The sequence below is a fragment of the Octopus bimaculoides genome, chromosome 4 (assembly GCF_001194135.2).
Source record: "Octopus bimaculoides isolate UCB-OBI-ISO-001 chromosome 4, ASM119413v2, whole genome shotgun sequence".
In the NCBI taxonomy this organism is placed as follows: Eukaryota; Metazoa; Mollusca; class Cephalopoda; order Octopoda; family Octopodidae; genus Octopus; species Octopus bimaculoides.
In genome coordinates this window covers 121,497,922-121,516,886 of record NC_068984.1, presented here as the reverse complement: position 1 = coordinate 121,516,886, position 18,965 = coordinate 121,497,922, and the positions used below count along the sequence as shown (strand labels likewise).

At 37.6% G+C, this 18,965-nt stretch overlaps 2 protein-coding genes across 2 annotated transcripts in view; one reads left to right on the top strand and one right to left on the bottom strand.

Annotated features, from left to right (window-relative positions):
- The window catches only part of LOC106868122 (eukaryotic translation initiation factor 6), a 12,516-nt gene extending 2,199 nt beyond the window's left edge, over positions 1-10,317 (top strand). The window contains exons 2-7 of the mRNA XM_014913254.2: positions 1,449-1,534; positions 3,774-3,949; positions 4,263-4,373; positions 6,254-6,319; positions 7,862-8,046; positions 10,023-10,317. Coding sequence (XP_014768740.1) covers positions 1,449-1,534; positions 3,774-3,949; positions 4,263-4,373; positions 6,254-6,319; positions 7,862-8,046; positions 10,023-10,032 — 634 coding nt within the window. The 3' untranslated portion in view covers positions 10,033-10,317. The remainder of the gene's footprint in view (positions 1-1,448; positions 1,535-3,773; positions 3,950-4,262; positions 4,374-6,253; positions 6,320-7,861; positions 8,047-10,022) is intronic.
- A 2,766-nt stretch (positions 10,318-13,083) lies between these two features.
- LOC106868123 (cilia- and flagella-associated protein 418) overlaps positions 13,084-18,965 on the bottom strand; it is a 12,350-nt gene continuing 6,468 nt past the window's right edge. Inside the window, exons 5-6 of the mRNA XM_014913255.2 lie at positions 15,850-15,998; positions 13,084-13,351 (exon numbers count right to left, since the gene is read on the bottom strand). Of these exons, the coding sequence (XP_014768741.1) occupies positions 13,254-13,351; positions 15,850-15,998 (247 nt within the window). The 3' untranslated portion in view covers positions 13,084-13,253. The remainder of the gene's footprint in view (positions 13,352-15,849; positions 15,999-18,965) is intronic.

Below are 18,965 nucleotides of genomic sequence, written 5' to 3'. Positions count from 1 at the left end.
AGTTGGGCGGGGGAGCACTCTTGTGTCGCTATGCCAAACTTTTCAGGGTGTTCTCCAAAGGAAGAAAGTCATGCTAGCCCCAACGTTTGGCTTGCAACAAACTGAACTCTGGTAAACGCTCTTATGGGCTGGGCAGTGGGTGTTTCGCCGGACGCGAAATTTGTTTTCCGGACCCCAGTAAAGAACTCATTTGCATACAGCCAATCAGAGCTCACCTTGACCTTGTTAAGTTAAAAACACACTCCAAGTAAACTCAAGACGAAGAAGGGTGCTGTAAGTCGACCGATTGCTAAGTTATGCCTGATTTTAGAAGGAGATAAGTAATTAGATAGATTTGCATCTATACTTATTATTGAATTTTGTTAGGGTCCCATGTGGTAAAGATGTGGATGGGGAAAACGTGGGTAGAAGGTGATGTGCTGGCAACCCTCTCCCTTTACTGTTTTACAAAGTAAACAACACAAATAACTACGTAGAAGCAGCCATAGTTGAAACAAGATCAAGTATTCTTAAAAGATAAAAGAGGCATGGTCATTCCTTACCCAAGTGATCTTATCTTATCGCCCATCACTTGTTATGCGCTCATAAATTAGTTTGATAGTTGAACTCTGATTGGCTGTATGCAAATGAGTTCATAACTGGGGTCCGGAACTCCCGTGGGAAAAAAAATTTCGCAAACCGGACGACGGTCTGCCTCTCCCTTCGATGATTTTGCACAAGGTTTTGATTGTCATTTTCTCTAGTTGTCATGCAGTACGATCGAATCCGAAACCACACAGTTAAGCTGTTATACCTATATCCACAAGCATAACAAAAGTCAGTAGCAAGTGCTGAGATACGTACCGTTTGTTTTCCTATTATCTACATTTGATAAAGACTGGCGAAAATGTTTGTCTCTTATCAAGAGTGTTTCGTCAGTAGTCTCAAGTAATTGTCTTCATTTGAAGTGTGTTAGCTTTCAGTTATTTTAAAATTATTAACCTTTTAAACAATGTATGAGGTCATGTCCAAAAGAGGTATGAAATACTGATAAACGAAAATACACACATACGCACTCATTGTTATAAAATGCTATGTTTAATTAGGTGCCGTTTATTAAACGTTATTTTTACTTGAATGTGGAGGCGCAATGGCCCAGTGGTTAGGGCAGCGGACTCGAGGCCATAGGATCGCGGTTTCGATTCCCGGACGTGAATCTAAATTTTCATAAGGTATTTGGTAATATTTCTGAACAAAAGGTTTAAGTCATTAAATTTCAAAATTAAGAGAAAACAATTCTTTTTTTTCTTTCTTTAACGTAAATTCATTATTCAAAACATCATTGATATCAAATGTCTTATCAATTTTGGTAAGAAAAATAAAAATATAAACTTCCTCCCTCTTCTCTCTTTATTTTAAAAATTTTATTTTCTAATTTTAATCTTTTTATTTAATTTTTTTTATTTTAGTTTATTTGAAGGCGAATTAGGTGAAGCAGTACCTGTTGTACACGTTTCCCTTGCTGGTTGTCGCATAATTGGGCGTATGTGTGTTGGTAAGTTAGCTTCTACAATATATTTGTATTTCTTTAAAATATGCTCAGCATTTCCTTTATATGTTTCTAAGGAATCTCTCTTCAAAATCAATTTTGCTTAATTCAGTTTCAAACTAACAGAAAAGATATACTCAGGTTATGATAGTAGATCAATTTAAAGCTTGTTTGTGTGTATATGCACTTTTATATGTATCAACACTGTCTTCCTCATAAGACAATCGTGCTCCATGTTACTAGTATTTATTAACTGGAGAAGTCCTTTGACAGGGTTCCATTTTCTAATCTGTTGGTCACTAAGGAAATTAGGCACAAATGAATGGCTTATACAACCCATGTACACAAGCACAATCTGTAAACTGAGATCAGTGTGCATTAAGGGGTCCACCAGGAATCAGTTTTTGGCACCTCTTTATTGTTGCCTTCTAGGCCATAACTAGAGTGTATGCCTTGCTGTCTGTTGGAAATCTGGTATGCTGATGTCTTAGTTCTTATAGGTGAATTAGACTCAGAGAAGAAATTTTTGACATGGAAACAAAACCTAGAATCAAGAGGCTCCAAAGTAAACTCAACAAAGAGTCAAGTTTTAGTAAGTAGGAAAGAAGACAAGACTCTTATTGCTATAAAAATGGCCATGCTTAATATGTAGAATATCAGTAATTAGAACTTGTGGATCATGTATCCAGTGTAAGCTATAGGTACGTAAGTCACAAGAAGTGTAGTGGTATCAATAGTAGATTTTGTATATGATAAATACACAAGAATAGTTCAGAAGGATTGTGAGAAATATTTGTTGGCTTTTATTGCTGAAGAGAGTCAATTTGTAGAACAGTCGGGTGTTTCAAAATCATAATAATCAAAGTAGGAAGAGGGACCTGTTACTTCTGCTTGTCACAAAGAGTTTTCATTTCAGAGTAACGGCCAGATTACATGATGCGTTTGAGGTATGGTTCTTGAATGCAGATTTCCAGCAGCCAGAAACGAGTGGCGAGAGTATGGAATACTGAGTGTGTAATGTTATTGTGCATGAATGGTGGAGTATAAATGAGCCTAGAGAAAAGCTGGATATATAAGGAATCTGTAAATGTAAATTTTCCTCAGTTCAGTTTTCAACCTTTATTTTGACTTATTCATTTTTCAAAATGTGACCTCTTCTGGCTTTGATATGTGAGCTGTCCGTTTGGTCCCTGTTTTGAAGTAAATTATATAAGAATTTTTCTGTCTAAATTTTGAATATCATTTTAGAGTACTTAAAAGTTATTGTTAAACCTCAGATCATCTCTTAACAAAACATTCGCCATTTTATTTTCTGACAATGTAGGATTTGGCAGCTGTTTCTAGCAGTGGTTTATGTAGATGAAACCTCATCTTTACAATGTAGCTGCTCATAGATCTTACTATCTTTTGGATTAAATACAAAAATACATATGCATATGTTATATACATTTGAGCATTGGGCTTCATGGAGGCAAAGTGGCTGAGCTCCTTTCAAGTGTTGGGCCTCAGGGAGGCAATGACCAAGACCTTTAGCATTATGTCATGCTTGAGAAGACCCATCAAGCCAAGCAAAATTGCAATCATGGCAGATACTAGTGTCACGCAAATTGGCACCCGTGCTGGTGGCACGTAAACTCACCCATTACAAATTCTACCACTGACCAAGGAAGGGCATCCAGCCATAGAAAACCATGCCAAATCAGACTGGATCCTGGCACAGCCTTCCAGTGTGCCGGCCCAGTCAAATTGTCCAACCCATGCCAGTATGGACAACGGATGTCAAATGATGATGATGGTATGTGTATTTGTGTTGAGATATTTTTATTTACTTGTACCTTGTATGTGTTGTAATTTGAATTGAGAAATATATATATACCATTTTATGACTGTGTTGATTTTTACAAACTCAATCACTATTGGGTACTATAATATAACAATTCAAGTGCAGTCTTTTGAGCAAGTTGTGCTTTTTATGTAGGATATATTGCTTACTTTAACCAATATATTTATCATTAAAAAAATTCTCTTCCAATTTCTGTGTACCATTTGTTAAGAGATTAAGCTGCAAGCTTATTCTCTTATCTGCATTCAGAATTAAGATTAGGCTTCTCAAACTCAGAACTAAATGACTTGTTATCTGTGCTGTGTGTTTTACATTTTAAGCTTTATCAAAACAAATTTCATTGCATGTTACTTACTACAAGTGAAAATAAATTTTGAGTGTTTTCATTTGATTTGTTTTAAGGAAACAAAAATGGTTTGATTGTTCCAAATTCTACCACTGACCAAGAATTACAACATATCCGTAACAGTCTACCAGATTCTGTTCATGTGCAAAGAGTTGAAGAAAGACTGTCAGCTTTAGGCAATGTAATAGCTTGTAATGATTATGTTGCTCTTGTTCATCCAGATCTTGACCGGGTAATACAATTAAATCTAACTATGCTCTTATTCATCCAGCTCTTGACTTAATCATTTTGATACCAACCTGTCTGGCTCCCACCTACTGTGTATACAATCTTATTTTAAAGTGATCAAAATTGAAGCCTTTTTAAAAAAATTTCCTGTTAATTTATGTCCAAAACCCCAGCTTAATAATGTTAGTTATTTTACTAAATTCTTAGTTTTAAAAATTAACTGAAACAAAAACTGTATTTAAACAGAGATATGGGAACAAAAGAGCTAATCTTTTTTTTGTCTTTTATTCTCTTTTGTGTTGAGATATTTTTCACAGGAAACAGAAGAAATTATTACTGATGTGCTGAAAGTTGAAGTATTTAGACAGACTATTGCTGATAATGTTCTAGTTGGAAGCTATTGTGCCTTCAATAACCAAGGTGGTCTTGTGAGTAATTGCAGAACATTAATGTTCTATTATTTTAAACTTGTTTCTAGGATTTAAATATCATATGATGTTACTTGTTATTTGTCCATAAAGGTAGTAGTTCTTAAATATACTCAGTCCACTATAAAATTAATAGCAGTCTGTTATTGCTTGTTCTGTATTACTCCAGTTGGCAACAAAAGTTACCAAGTGAGACTGAAATATCTTAGAAGACTACATCCTTGAGATCATGATTACATCATTAGCTGTTCCTCCTCGTTTAATGTAAATTGATTTATCATTATTATTTTTTAAAGTTATACTTGTCTTCTGTACACTTTATCTCATTGCCCTCTTGGTATCTCTCTTATGTTGAGCTACAGTCTATTTTAGATAATTTTCTTCATGTTATTGATTGTAGAGTTCCCTGTCAGTGATCAATATTTAATCCTAGTTTTAATTCATTTACATATCTGGCATCCTCAAAATGGGACTGTAAAATTATATATTACAGTTGTTTCAATTTTAGTTTGTGTTCACAAATTAAATTTTTGTCAATAAATACAAATTGCTTAAACATTGTGATTAATTTTAGAATGGTTAACATCTTTCTTTTGTATTTTGTAATATCTAGAATGTCAGTGGCCAATGTCTCCTTTTTCTGTAGTGACACAGTGTGGATTGAGATAATTTGGTTGCTATTTTCAGCAGATTGAGCTATTGCATAAAGGCTTCTACAAATGTTTCATCTATTACTTCAACACTGATTTACATTTATTCTAAGTGAAAAATTGTCTTTATGTATCTGCCTACTACTGTAAAAACTAGCTTTATTCACCAGTTACCACTCTAAATGATGCACCTTTCTTGTTCCAGAGAAATTAATATTTTTACTGCTCTTTCTCTAGTCATTGAAAAGTTTGTTTTTGAAATTATCTGGTTGGTAAGATGAGTAAATAAAATAGTTGTCTTTTAGCATATCTTTAAATGCTTCCAACAGCCTTAAAGCTTTTCTGATTTATCTCTGCAGCAGTTAATTCTAGACATTTATAGCAGTTTTTGGCAGAACATATTTATGCTCCTGTAAAACTAAGAATATTGTCATTAGCATCATCATTGTTTCAACATATTTTAACACACCCTTTTCCATCTTTGCATGGGTCAGATGAAATTTGTTGAAACAACTTTGCTACAACTAGATACCTTTCCTCTCATGTCAACCTTCAATTGTTTCCAAAAAGGGTAATATTTCCCTGTGGTCAGATATATTTGTAATGGAAGATTGGGAACAAACAGTGCTCATTTATAACCACCATGTAGTCTTTAAGACAAAGCAACATACATATACATGCATGATACTCCTTTCAATTTCCACCTATCAAATCCACTCATAAGGCCTTGCTTGGCCTGGGGCTCTAGTAGAAGATATTTTCCCAAGGTGCTGTGCAGTGGGGCTGAGCCTGAAACCGTATCGTTGGGAAGCAAGCTTCTTAACCACACAGCCATGCCTATGTATTTTTTTAAATCTAATAGTTTCATCAGGAAGAAGAATTTGCACCTTTGAGTTGGACACTCCTGACAAAACTGGTGAGATTGATTTGATAATGTTCATTTTGAACAACTGCAAGTCACCAACTGTAAAAAAAAAACTAAAACATGAATAAGGAAGGGATTCCTAAGAGTTGACGTTCTAGGAAGGCAAAACTAGTCAGTGGTTAGTGTGTGTGTGTAAGGTGAAAAACTGAGACTCTGTATGGGTGGTAAGAGGAAAAGAGATGGGAGTGTCAGGTGGATATACCAGAGGAAGTACACAACCAACTAGCATTCAGGAGCAGGAGCCATTTCCGTAGCCTGAAATGTAATGCTTCCAAACTAATGAGTTCTTATTCAATTTGTTCCAGGTCCATCCGCGCACAACAGTTGAAGACCAGGATGAATTATCTTCATTACTTCAAGTTCCTTTAGTGGTCAGTAAAAGTTTTATGTGATTCTATTAGTTTCTTGATTACCTGACTTGTGTAGCTGGTTTATCCCAATATTTTTTTTTTTGACCCAATCTAACATTTCAGGTGTATGTTATATTGCACTCTTTAAAAAAGACATGAAAGAAGGCAGCATTTATGGAACACCTCCAGCATATCAGAGATCTTTGCAGTCTTCTTCCAGGTTCCACATGCATAGATGGCTGTTGGTATAACAATAGATGAGTACAGTCTTCCTATTGATGGTCTTTGATCTCTATATCGGATGACGGCATTGGAATAGTGATGTTGCTTTACCTATCCTGATTTTGACTTCAACTTCTGCATCATCTGAGTTGAAAATACAGTTTCCAAGATATGCAAACTTATTGACATACTTGATTTTGTCTTGTCTTAGATTAACAAGTTGTGCTTGGGCTCTACCAGTTGACATGGCCTTGAAATTTTCAGTACTAATCTGCAGACCAACTTTCACTCCCAAACTGTATAGGCTATCTGTCATGGCCTGCAATGTATCTTAATCAGAGCTTAGTAATGCTAATTGGTCTGTGAAATTCAAATCTGTCAGTTTGCCCAGTCCCTACATTATTCCAAAACTGGTGCTATCCATCACTTTCCACATAATGAAATCAGTCATTATAAAGAACAGAAAAGCCAACAAGATGCAACCCTTTCTCACCCTGGTTGCAGTTTACAACATATTGGTGGTTCTGCTGCTAGTTGTCACGTAACACTGCAAGTTCCTATACAGAGACTTACAGATGTTGGTACATCTGTGTTGGGCCCCGTAAACTCTTGAGATATTACTGAGTATATCATAGTGAACACTGTTAACGCATACAAACACACACACACATGCAGTTTCCATCTACCAATTTTACTCACAAGGCATTTGTTGACTTCCTGCAATAGTAGAAGGCACTTGTTCAAAGTGCCAAGTAGTGAGGTTGAACTCAAGACCATGTGTTTGCAAACTACACTGTCGGCTGCGTGGTAAGAAGCTTGCTCCTCAACCACATGGTTCCGGGTTCAGTCCCACTGCATGGCACCTTGGGTAAGTGTCTTCTATTATAGCCATGGGCCAACCAAAGCCTTGTGAGTGGATTTGGTGGATGGAAACTGAAAGAAACCCGTTGTGTATATATATGTATTTGTTTGTTCCCCGACCATCACTTGACGACTGATGTTGGTGTGTTTACGTCCCTGTAACTTAGTGCTTTGGCAAAAGGGACCGATAGAATAAATACTAGACCTACAAAGAATAAATGAATAAGTCCTGGGGTCAATTTGTTCGACTGAAGATGGTGCTCCAGCATGGCTGCAGTCAAATGACTGGAACAAGTAAAAGAATAAAAGAATTTATATATGTATATGAGAGAGATTGATTGTATTTTTAAGGCTCGACATCTGAGAAATAACAGTCAAATCACACTCTACTGTCCTAAATTTCTGTTGACGTGCTGCTTTTAAATTTTAATTCTGGTTAATTTGTTTTATTTTTCAAACTCTTTTGCATATCATTTACAGGCTGGTACAGTAAACCGAGGCAGTGATATTATTGGTGGAGGAATGGTTGTTAATGATTGGGCAGCCTTCTGTGGTCTTGACACAACCAGTACAGAAATATCAGTGATAGAAAGTGTCTTTAAGTTAGGAGAGGGAGCACAGCCAACCAATATTACAACCAGCATGCGTGAATCCTTGATTGATAGGTTTGTGAACTTTAATATTCTTATTGATGATGATGATATATTGTTCTATTGTGAATTGAACCATTCGCAGAAAGGTAAATGGGTTTCTGTGGTGGTATGAATAGCAGTATTGATGCTTGTCGAAATTGTTTTTGAAACAAATAGCTTTACTTACTTAAATCTAGTGAGATAGAAAAATTAATTAGCAGATTGTCTCAAAAGAGTTGTCTAGTTGTTTGATATAGTTGTTTAGTAGTTCATGGTATTTTTGTACATCATGTGGTCATGTGACCGACCAAGCTATCGTTGTTACACATCACTAGTCACAATGTGCTTTTTGCATTGTTTTAGCCTTCAAATGATGCCACCCCACTGGCTAGGCAAACAGGCCAACAGCCCCCCCCCCTACGATCGAAGAGGGACTGGAGCAATGTGAAATGAAGTGTTTTGCTCGAGACCACAACACGCCACCCAATCAAGGAATCAAACCCACGATCTAGCATCTGTGAGTGCAACAGCCTAAACATTAGGCTGCACGCACCTTCACATTATAAACGTATACAAAAATTCGAACTTCTGGTAAGACAGCTGCAGGAGAAATACCTAGCCAAAGATAAACCTCTGTACCTGGCTTTCGTTGACATGGAGAAAGCCTTTGACAGGGTTCCCTGATCCCTTATCTGGTGGTCAATGTGGAAACTTGGGATAGATAAGTGGTTAGTGAGAGCTGTACAAGCCATGTACAGGGATGCTGTCAGTAAAGTGAGGGTGGGCAACAAGTACAGTGAAGAATTCCTGGTAGGAGTAGGGGTCCACCAAAGATCAGTCCTCAAATTTTGATAATATACCTATCACGGTACACTTCTAAAATAAATCATGTTTTCTCCAGCTGTATGGGCTAGTGTCAAAAACAGGGAACCTAACAAGTTGTAAGGTGCAGTTGCATCAATAAACACTATGAATAAAAGAGACCTTTTTCAGAAAATATGTAACTATGGTTGTAATTGGGAAGAGGCATTAAAAACAAGACAAAGCTTGAGTTAATATAATTTGGTCTGTGTAAATATATGCATTTTAGAAATGAGTGATTTGATTTCATTCTTTATTAAAACATTGTAATTTTTAGCATTGTGTGTTTGACCTTATTACATTATTTCTGTTTGAACACATTGCCTTTGTTTAGATTAGTTTTGAAAATAAAGAAGATTCTAGTAAAATAACTTTGTTATTAATAAACTGATATTTGGAACATAAATTAGCATGAAATTTTAATGAAAATAACTTCAAAACAGGAAGTGTGTATCATGGAACCAGGGTCTGTGTCAGGTGGGTTGGTATCAAAAGGGTTAAACTAATTTGTGTTTGCAACAGTTCTAAAGTGGAATAAATTGGTTTAATGTGAGGGAAAGGAAAAGCTTAACATTCCTCTTCTTCAGAGCAAAATAATTTGAAAAGGTTATATTGTTCAAAGTTTTCTTAAAATGAAATGAAATTATTAAGTTAAGAATACAATTTGAATGTTTTTTTTTTTAACCTATTTTAAATTGTTTCTTATTGTGAAGACACATGACTCAGTGGTTAGAACATCGGGCTCATAATCACAAGGTTGTGTATTTGGTTCTTCGACTGGGCAGTGTGTTGTTCTTGAGCAAGACACTTTATTTCACATTGTTCGCTCAGCTGTAGAAATGAGTTGTGATGTCACTGGTGCTAAGCTGTATTGGCCTTTGCCTTTCCCTTGGATAACATTAGTGGCATAGAGATGGGAGGCTGGTATACATGGGCAACTGCTAGCCTTCCACAAAAACAATCTTGCCCAGATTTGTGCACTGGAGGGGAATTTTGTAGGTGCAATGCCACTGTCATTCATGCCTGAAGGGGGTCTTTACGCTATTTTACCCTATTATTGGTATTTTGGTTGGTTGTTTACTAAACATGAATTTAGTCTGCTCTGTTACAATAACTTCTCTTTATGACCCTTTCTTTCTTTGTTGCAGTTTGGCATGATCAGATATTTTGTGATTAAGAAACCAACTGTTGTGGGAATATAATGCTGATGCTTTGGTCTATTGTATAAAGCTGCCATAAAAGATCAAGCTGTTTAGATTGTTTCCACCGTTGCATCTTCAATGTCTAGTGATGCCAAAGCCAACACAATATTCTTCTCAAACTTTGCCCATCGGACATATTTCCTATTTGCTCCATTAATTCCAAGGTTTGTCTAATGTATGATATTCCCATTGGTTATTGGAATACAATCATTTCATGATTATTAATAAATCTATGAATATCTGTGTCGACTCAGTTTACTATAAATGTTGCATTTGATCATTTCAGATTCTTTATCTTTTTCTTACAGTTTCACAAATATAATAATTACATGGATGTTTTTTTTTTTTTTTTTTTTTTTTTGCTTAAGCATCTACTTTCTCTTGCTTACATAGGTCAGATGGGATTCATTGGGGCAGATGCTCTGTGGTTAAATGACCTTCATGTTGTCAAACCATACCCATTTCCCTGGACATGTTTTCACAAAAGATTGGAAATGAATGACAGTATGATGGTGATGTTCCTTTGCAACCATCACATAACAAGGAGACATAAACACACACACACACAGTGTGTGTATGTATGTACATACATACACATATATACACAGACACATACATACATAGGGTGGACAAAGCATTCAAGCTTGGGGATAACTTGCTATCTTAAAGTGGTGCATCTACTCATAGGAACTAATGAGTTATGATTTCTCTGTGCTTGTTTCGTCTCTCTCTGTCTGAACCCTCCCCCACTGTGGTACCCTCCATCATACCTGCAATCTCCCTCTTCCTGGACAAACACAACCAGTTTTAGCTGACTCCTTCATAATCTAACATTGGATTATCCATATTTTGCTACACCGCTTAAATTTACGTTATTCGATGACCATAATGGTTATGCTTACAACACCGCTAACACCTGCTCCTACCTCCAGTAGGGGCAATAATCTTAACACATTTGAATGTTGTCAGGTCGGAAGCGAGAACAGATAAAGCCTGCCTAAAAAACGAACACGACAACCTCCTCCTTTTCAGGTGCTGAATAACATCTCTCCTCCCTAAGCCTCACCCCACATTCCCTTCCCAGTTTTCAGAGTTGGCACTGTCAATGTTGGCACACTGAAAGGTAGGTCTAGTGAGATTGTAGAGATGCTTGAAAGGAGACGGGTTTATGTATGCTGCATACAAGAGATAAGATGGAAAGGAGCTTCAGCTAGGATCCTCACAGGCAAGTCCTATACAGAGATGCCGTCTGTAGGGTTAGGATTGGAAATGAGTATAGTGAAGCATTCCAGGTAGAAGTAGGGGCCCACCAAGGATCAGCCCTCAGCCCCCTCTTATTCATCATAGTCCTCCAAGCAATAACAGAGGAATTCAAGACAGGTTACCCCTGGAAACTGCTCTATGACCTGGCCCTCATAGCAGAATCACTACCAGAACTAGAGAAGAAACTTCAAGTTTGGAACCAAGGTTTAGGGCCTTAGAGTCAATGTTGCAAAGACCAAAGTTCTAGTAGGAAGGTGAACACATCACACACCCTTTCAGGTAGGTGGCCCTGCTCGATCTGTAGAAAAGGTGTAGGTAGAAACTCCATTAGATGTACCCAGCATAAGCTATGGACACATAAGGGGTGCAGCAGATGCACTGGGGCAATAAACACCACAAATGCTCAGAAAACAGACTCCGTCACATGCCTGGAGGAGAAACTAGAAGTAGTTGATAGCTTCCGCTACCTAGGTAACCAAGTTAGTAGTGGGGATGGATGCTCAGAGAGTGTTACCACTGGAATAAGAATAGCCTGGGCAAAGTTCAGAAAGCTTCTACCCCTACTGGTGACAAAGGGCCTCTTGCTCAGAGTGAAAGGTACATTGTATGATGCATGTGTGTGGACCGCCATGCTTCACGGCAGTGAAACATGAGCTGTGATTGCTGAAGACATGCATAGGCCTGAAAGAAATGAAACTAGCATGATCCGCTGGATGTGTAATATCAGTGTGCACACACGACAGAGTGTAAGCACCCTGAGAGAAATGTTGGACATAAGAAGCATCGGATGTGGTGTGCAAGAGATGTTTGCATTGGTATGGTCATGGACGAGGAGAGCTGTGTGAAGAAGAGCCACTCCCAAACAGTAGAAGGCATCCGGGGTAAAGGGAGACCCAGATGAGGTGGTGAAGCATGACCTTCGAATGTTGGGCCTCACAGAAGCAATGACAAAAGACCGAGACCTCTGGAGGTATGCTGTGACTGAGAAGACCCGGCAAATAAAGTGAGTCCACAGCTGTAACCTACACCAGTGTCGCATAACCAGCCCACTCAAAAGTACCTTGGATCGTAGGGTGACATGCCATGCTTGAGGAGACCTATTGAGTCAAGTACGTCAACATCAACAATATCGGAATCAAATCAAATGGAAACTGTAGTTGTGATCCCCATGCCGGTAGCACGTAAAAAGTACCATCCAAATGTGGCACATATAAAGCACCATCCAATAGAGGTTGATGCCAGCTCCTCTGGTCCCTGTGCCGGTGGCACATAAAAAGCACCCACTACACTTTCGGAGTGGTTAGCATTAGGAAGGGCATCCAGCTGTAGAAACACTGCCAGATCAGATTGGGGCCTGGTGCAGCCTCCAGGCTTCCCAGACCCCAGCTGAACTGTCCAACCCATGCCAGCATAGAAAATGGATGTTAAACGATGATGATGATGTTACCATTTAGACCAACAGGGAATTACTAATAATATTAAAAGATATTGATATTTTTCATTCTTGACACAAGGCCACAATTTCATTGGGGAAATGCATATGCATACGCAAATCAATTGACTCTCAGTATATTACTGGTGCTTGTTTTATCCTAAGTCAGTCTTGAGATTTAAACCCAGAATGTAAAGATGTATTACTAAATATCATGAGGTATCTTGTCTGACACTCTATCAAGGCTGCCAGCCACCATATATAATAAAGGCAGAAAATATATATAATGAAATAAATTAGACATTCAATATCTATACTCTATCATGTTTTATATTCTGATAAAATTTTGAAAAAAAGGAAAATAAACAAAAGAGAAAAAAAAGGAAATTTTTTAACTGTTAACAAAGTTTTCATCAATTTTATGTACTACTGCCAATTAGTCTTGATTGAATGTTGTTTTTGATTGTTACAATCATAAATAATCAATGCTGACCACAAACCCATTTTGTCTCAAGTTGTTTCAAAAGTGACAACGTGTTTATTGTTTGCCAAGAGCACTGACAACAATAGGCTCTAGAACCTGTAGAGAAAATAAAATTAAGAAGTAATGGTTAGAATCCTCAAATATTAACATCATACACATTTATTTCACAAAATATGTTCAAATAAAGTTTTCCCATAGGTGTAGGAGTGGCTGTGTGGTAAGTAGGTTGTTTACCAACCACATGGCTCCGGGTTCAGTCCCACTGCGTGGCACCTTGGGCAAGTGTCTTCTACTATAACCTCGGGCCGACCAAAGCCTTGTGAGTGGATTTGGTAGACGGAAACTGAAAGAAGCCCGTCATATATATGTATATTTATATATGTGTGTGTGTGTGTGTGTATATGTCTGTGTTTGTCCCCCCCAACATCGCTTGACAACTGATGCTGGTGTGTTAACGTCCCCGTAACTTAGCGGTTCGGCAAAAGAGACTGATAGAATAAGTACTAGGCTTACAAAGAATAAGTCCTGGGATCGATTTGCTCGACTAAAGGCGGTGCTCCAGCATGGCTACAGTCAAATAACTGAAACAAGTAAAAGAGAGTCCTTTTTTTTTTTTAATAACTTTTTATTTATTCTTGGTTTCTTGTAATGTTGTCTGTAACAATCCAAAGGATCAATTCCACTGAGGTTAAATTTGCCTGTCATCTGTTCAGGGTCAGTGAAATAAGTACCAGTCAAGCACTAGCTCCCTCCCCAAAATTTCAGGCCTTGTGCATGTAGAGGAAAGGTGTTAGGAGGTGAGCTGCTTCAGATTCAAACTATTCAACCCCTCCATTCAGAGTTAATATTCCAGTTCTTAAAAACAAAAAAAGAAACAACTATTCAGTTTAATATTATGCTTAAACTAATGTGTACACAACCTGAAGTGGAGGCGTAATGGCCTAGTTGTTAGGGCAGCGGACTCGCGGTCATTGGATTGCGGTTTCGATTCCCAGACCAGGCGTTGTGAGTGTTTATTGAGCGAAAAACACCTAAAAGCTCTGGCAGGGGATGGTGGCGAACCCTGCTGTACTCTTTCACCACAACTTTCTCTCACTCTTACTTACTATTACTGTTGTGTCTGTAATTCAAAGGGTCAGCCTTGTTACATTGTGTCACGCAGAATATCCCTGAGAATTACGTTAAAGATACACGTGTCTTTCGAGTGCTCAGCCACTTGCACGTTAATTTCATAAGCAGGCTGTTCCGTTGATCGGATCAACTGGAACCCTCAACGTTGTAAGCGACGGAGTGCCAACAACAACAACAACCTGAATGAATGATCATATGGGAAGTTGCTTATATAAAACTGAAATAATATTCTGTACCCTTGTTTCTTTTTTTTTTTTAAATATATGTATTTAACTTTATACACATCTGTATCTGAGCTCAATGAAACCACATTTTGCTACTGTAATCATAATATAATTTTTGCCTCTGGAAATATCCTTATACACTAGTTTGTTTAAATATTAGTTACCACTTCATAGCTTTAAGAACAGTGCAAGTTATTTGGGGTTAACATTTATAAGGAATATGGGATTAATATACTAAAGATAACATTTTGACACATGAATATAGTTTAGTTAATAAGAAATGGTGGTTAATTAATAGGTCAATCAGTCTGGTATATTCTTATAAGCAAAGTTTTAAAAAATTAGTTTTACATTGTCAACATGGATATAGTGATTATATACATTAGCAATTGATATTATGTTGGAGAGAGATCTGTGTGCCAGTAAGCAGATTATTTGCCTTCTCTTGGGGCAAAATGCAACAGCTTTTTCTTTTGTATACTTCTCATGCAGACATGCTCTTTCTATGTGAAGTTTTGTACAAAGAAATACCTTAACTAATCTTCAACAATTTCTAGATCAGCTGGATACTTTCTAAATATAGAAGCAGGAGGGTTCATAAATGAGCATAGCGAAACGAGTGCCTGTTTTAACCTTGAAAGTGTTATATATGAAATGACTGCATGTTATTTCTTTATCTTAGTTAATTTGTGCATATAAGTAAAGCATATTCTTTTACTTGTTTCAGTCATTTGACTGCGGCCATGCTGGAGCACCGCCTTTTAGCCGAACAAATCGACCCCAGGACTTATTCTTTGTTAGCCTAGTACTTATTCTATCGGTCTCTTTTGCCAAACTGCTAGGTTACGGAGATTTAAACACACCAGCATCGGTTGTCAAGCAATGTTGGGGGGACAAACACACACACACACACATATATATATATATATATACGATGGGCTTCTTTCAGTTTCTGTCTACCAAATCAACTCACAAGGCTCTGGTCGGCCTGAGGCTATAGTAGAAGACACTTGCCCAAGGTGCCATGCAGTGGGACTGAACCCGGAACCATGTGGTTGGTAAGCAAGCAACTTACCGCACAGACATTCCTATGCCTATTGTTAAATTATTTTCTATCTTTTTAACTTTTTAGAGTTTTTTTCTTTAAGAGCAAAAAATATCTGGTTATAGCAATTCTTTTTTTCTTTATAGTTAAAAAAAAACTCCAAAATAAAAATAAATGAAAAAGATATTACAAACCATTTTGTGGCTTTAGTTTTGATCTTAGTTCTTTGAAATTGGGGAAGTTATTTCTCAAGAAAAGATAATCAAGTGAAGAGAGCCATGCAAAGTCTTCAAATGATAACACTTTCATGTCACAAGATGTGCAACGTAGTTTGTCACATGACCTTGAGTAAAAAGAATGAAATAATATTCTATAATCATCATCATCGTCATTGTTATCGTTTTCACATATAAGCTAACACTTTATTCACTGGACCAGCTGTAATTATTTATCTTCAAGTTACTATCATATAACACCATTTTTAATACTCTGATGTTAAAATTCCATTTCTAAGTGTTCATGCTTTTATAGTACAATCATAATATTCATGATGATCATCTCCGGGTAGAGATAGACCCAGGAAGACATGGGATGAGGTGGTCAATCTTGACCTTTGAACGTTGGGCCTCACAGAGGCAATGACGAAAGACCAAGACCTCTGGAGATATGCTGTGATTGAGAAGACCCGGCAAATAAAGTGAGTTCACGGCTGTATCCTACACCAGTTTCGTATAACCAGCCCCAGCCCATTCAAAAGTACCTTGGATCGTAGGGCGACTTGTTGTGCTTGAGGGGACCTATTGAGTCAAGTACATCAACATCAAAATGAAAATCAAATGGAAATTGTAGTTGTGAGCCTTGTGCCGGTGGTACATAAAAAGCGCCATCCGAACGTGGTCGGTGGCACGTAAAAAGCACCAACCGATCGTGGCCATTGCCAGCCCACTCTAGCCCCTGTGCCGGTGGTATGTAAAAAGCACCCACTACATTCACAGAGTGGTTGGTCAGGAAGGACATCAAGCTGTAGAAACACTGCCAGATCAGACTGGAGCCTGGTGCAGCCTCCTGGTTTCCCAGAACCCGGTTGAACTGTCCAACCCATGCTAGCATGGAAAACGGACGTTAAACGATGATGATGATGATGATTCTAACGTCCACTTTTCCATGCTTGCATGTGCTGGACAGAAATTGAGATGGCAACAGTATTATACACATGAAGTTTTGTTATAGATTAGTTGATGATGTGTTAAAAAATTCACTGTAAAGAAAATCTCATTATAATGAGACTTCCAGATAGAAATCATAAATACAGCTTTCTACATAGTATACACAAGAACAGAACAACATTATATTTGGTGTATTCATCAGTCCACTGTTAAGGTAACTGGATTTCTAATTGTTGCATTGTTCATGTCCCAGCTAATATATTTTATCAACTGTATGCTCTATTTTACTTGTTTCTGTTATTAGATTTGAGGCTATGCTAGCCTTTCAATACTAACCTGGCCGTAGCCGGCTGAAAAGTTTTTTGGTTCCTAAGACCACCCCGGCCGAAAAATTTTATGGTTCCTAAGACCAACCGGGCCGTAGCCGGCCGAGAGTACCCATTGTTATTTAAATGTAAATTTGAACACAAGTCTTGGTAGTACATTCGTAAAAACACGTGATTTCACTTTGTAAATAGTTGAATTATTATATCCGATGTTGTTTGGCGTGATATTTGAACTCTGTGAATTTTGGAAGATTTTTTTTTCCACATTTTTTCGGCATTGATTTTTTTCAGCTTTGAAAATGGAGAGGAATTTCATGTTATCAAGCAGTAATTCCGAATTTGAAGGCTTTTCAACAAAAGATATGGAGATATCGAGAATGAATGAAGTAAGTACAAAAGCACGTGGTAAACGAAAATGAATCGGATATTTCTGTATCCTAAACCAGCTGTTCTAAATACACTGAAAGCGGCGACAGCGAGGACAATTTTACACCAGAATGGAGTAAAGACTTAAAAAATGTTTTTATTAACAATTTTTTTGAGGAAGCAAAACCATTAGACTTTTTCTTATTTTTTCCAGCATGCTTGTTTGAAGCGATCACTGCAGAAACAAACTGTTACGCAGTATGTAAACAAACTGGAAAAAAGATAGCTTGCGGTTTCCCTACAACCATAGAAGAAATACGGGCATTTTTTGCCATAAATATTATTATGGGTATTAGTTACCTAGGATTACAAATTACTGGAGTAATCAGGGACCTTTTGGCGATCAGTATGTTTCCAGTAGACCCGAAGGCATAACTACAGGGTTTTACCCCCCAGACTTTGGGAGGTCATTAAAAAATATTCATTTTTCTGAAAGTTATGACCTCCCAAAGTCTGGGGGGTAAAACCCTGTAGTTATGCCGACCCGAATACGATTTATGAAACTGAACCAGTATTTACTTGTGAGAGACACTAGCAGTACTCCAGTACGTGGAGAACCAAACTTTGATCCCTTATTTAAAATAAGACCCCTCATCGACTGCGTTCAAAATGCATATAAAACATTTTACAACCCTGTGAGATACTTATCCGTCGATGAGGGCATGATGGGGTATAAAGGAAGGGTACGCTTCCGACAGTATATGCCAGGAAAGCCCACGAAATGGTGGGGATCAAAGTTTGGAAAATTTGTGAAGCAAACACTGGGTACTGCTGTGGATTTAGTTTTTATACAACATGGCCTAGGGTACGATGTGGTCTGGAATTTATCACTTCCATACTATAACCAGGGCCGTATATTATTTTTTGACCAGTGTTTTAGTTCGGTCAAACTTGCGGTGGATTTAGAAGCTGTGGCAACATATACGTGTGCTACAGTAATTGCTAGTAGAAATTGGGCTGCCGTTGGATATAAAAAATGCAAAATTAAAAAAAAAGGGGTGAAATAATCCAACGGCAGAAAGGAAATCTGTTAGCGATCGCTTACAGAGATAAGAGGCAGATAAATTTTCTATCTACCAGTGCACAACCATGTGTAGACGGGGAACTCTTGGAAAATTGACAATATCCGATTTTTCCGTCATAACTTCGGGTAAAATGGATATATATTGGGCAAGACTTCCGCCCCCACTCCCAAAAAAACACTCTTAACCCCCCCCCTTTCGGCTACGGGGAATACGAATCGGCAAAAAAATTAACAAAAATCGACATATCTAAATTACCACCCGCACCCCCATTTCCATAATTTTAAAAACTTTTTTCAGAATTTTTGGCACTGTCATGGTATTAGCTGCCAGAAGCGAAAGTAGAAAAATCTAAACAAGGAATGTTACT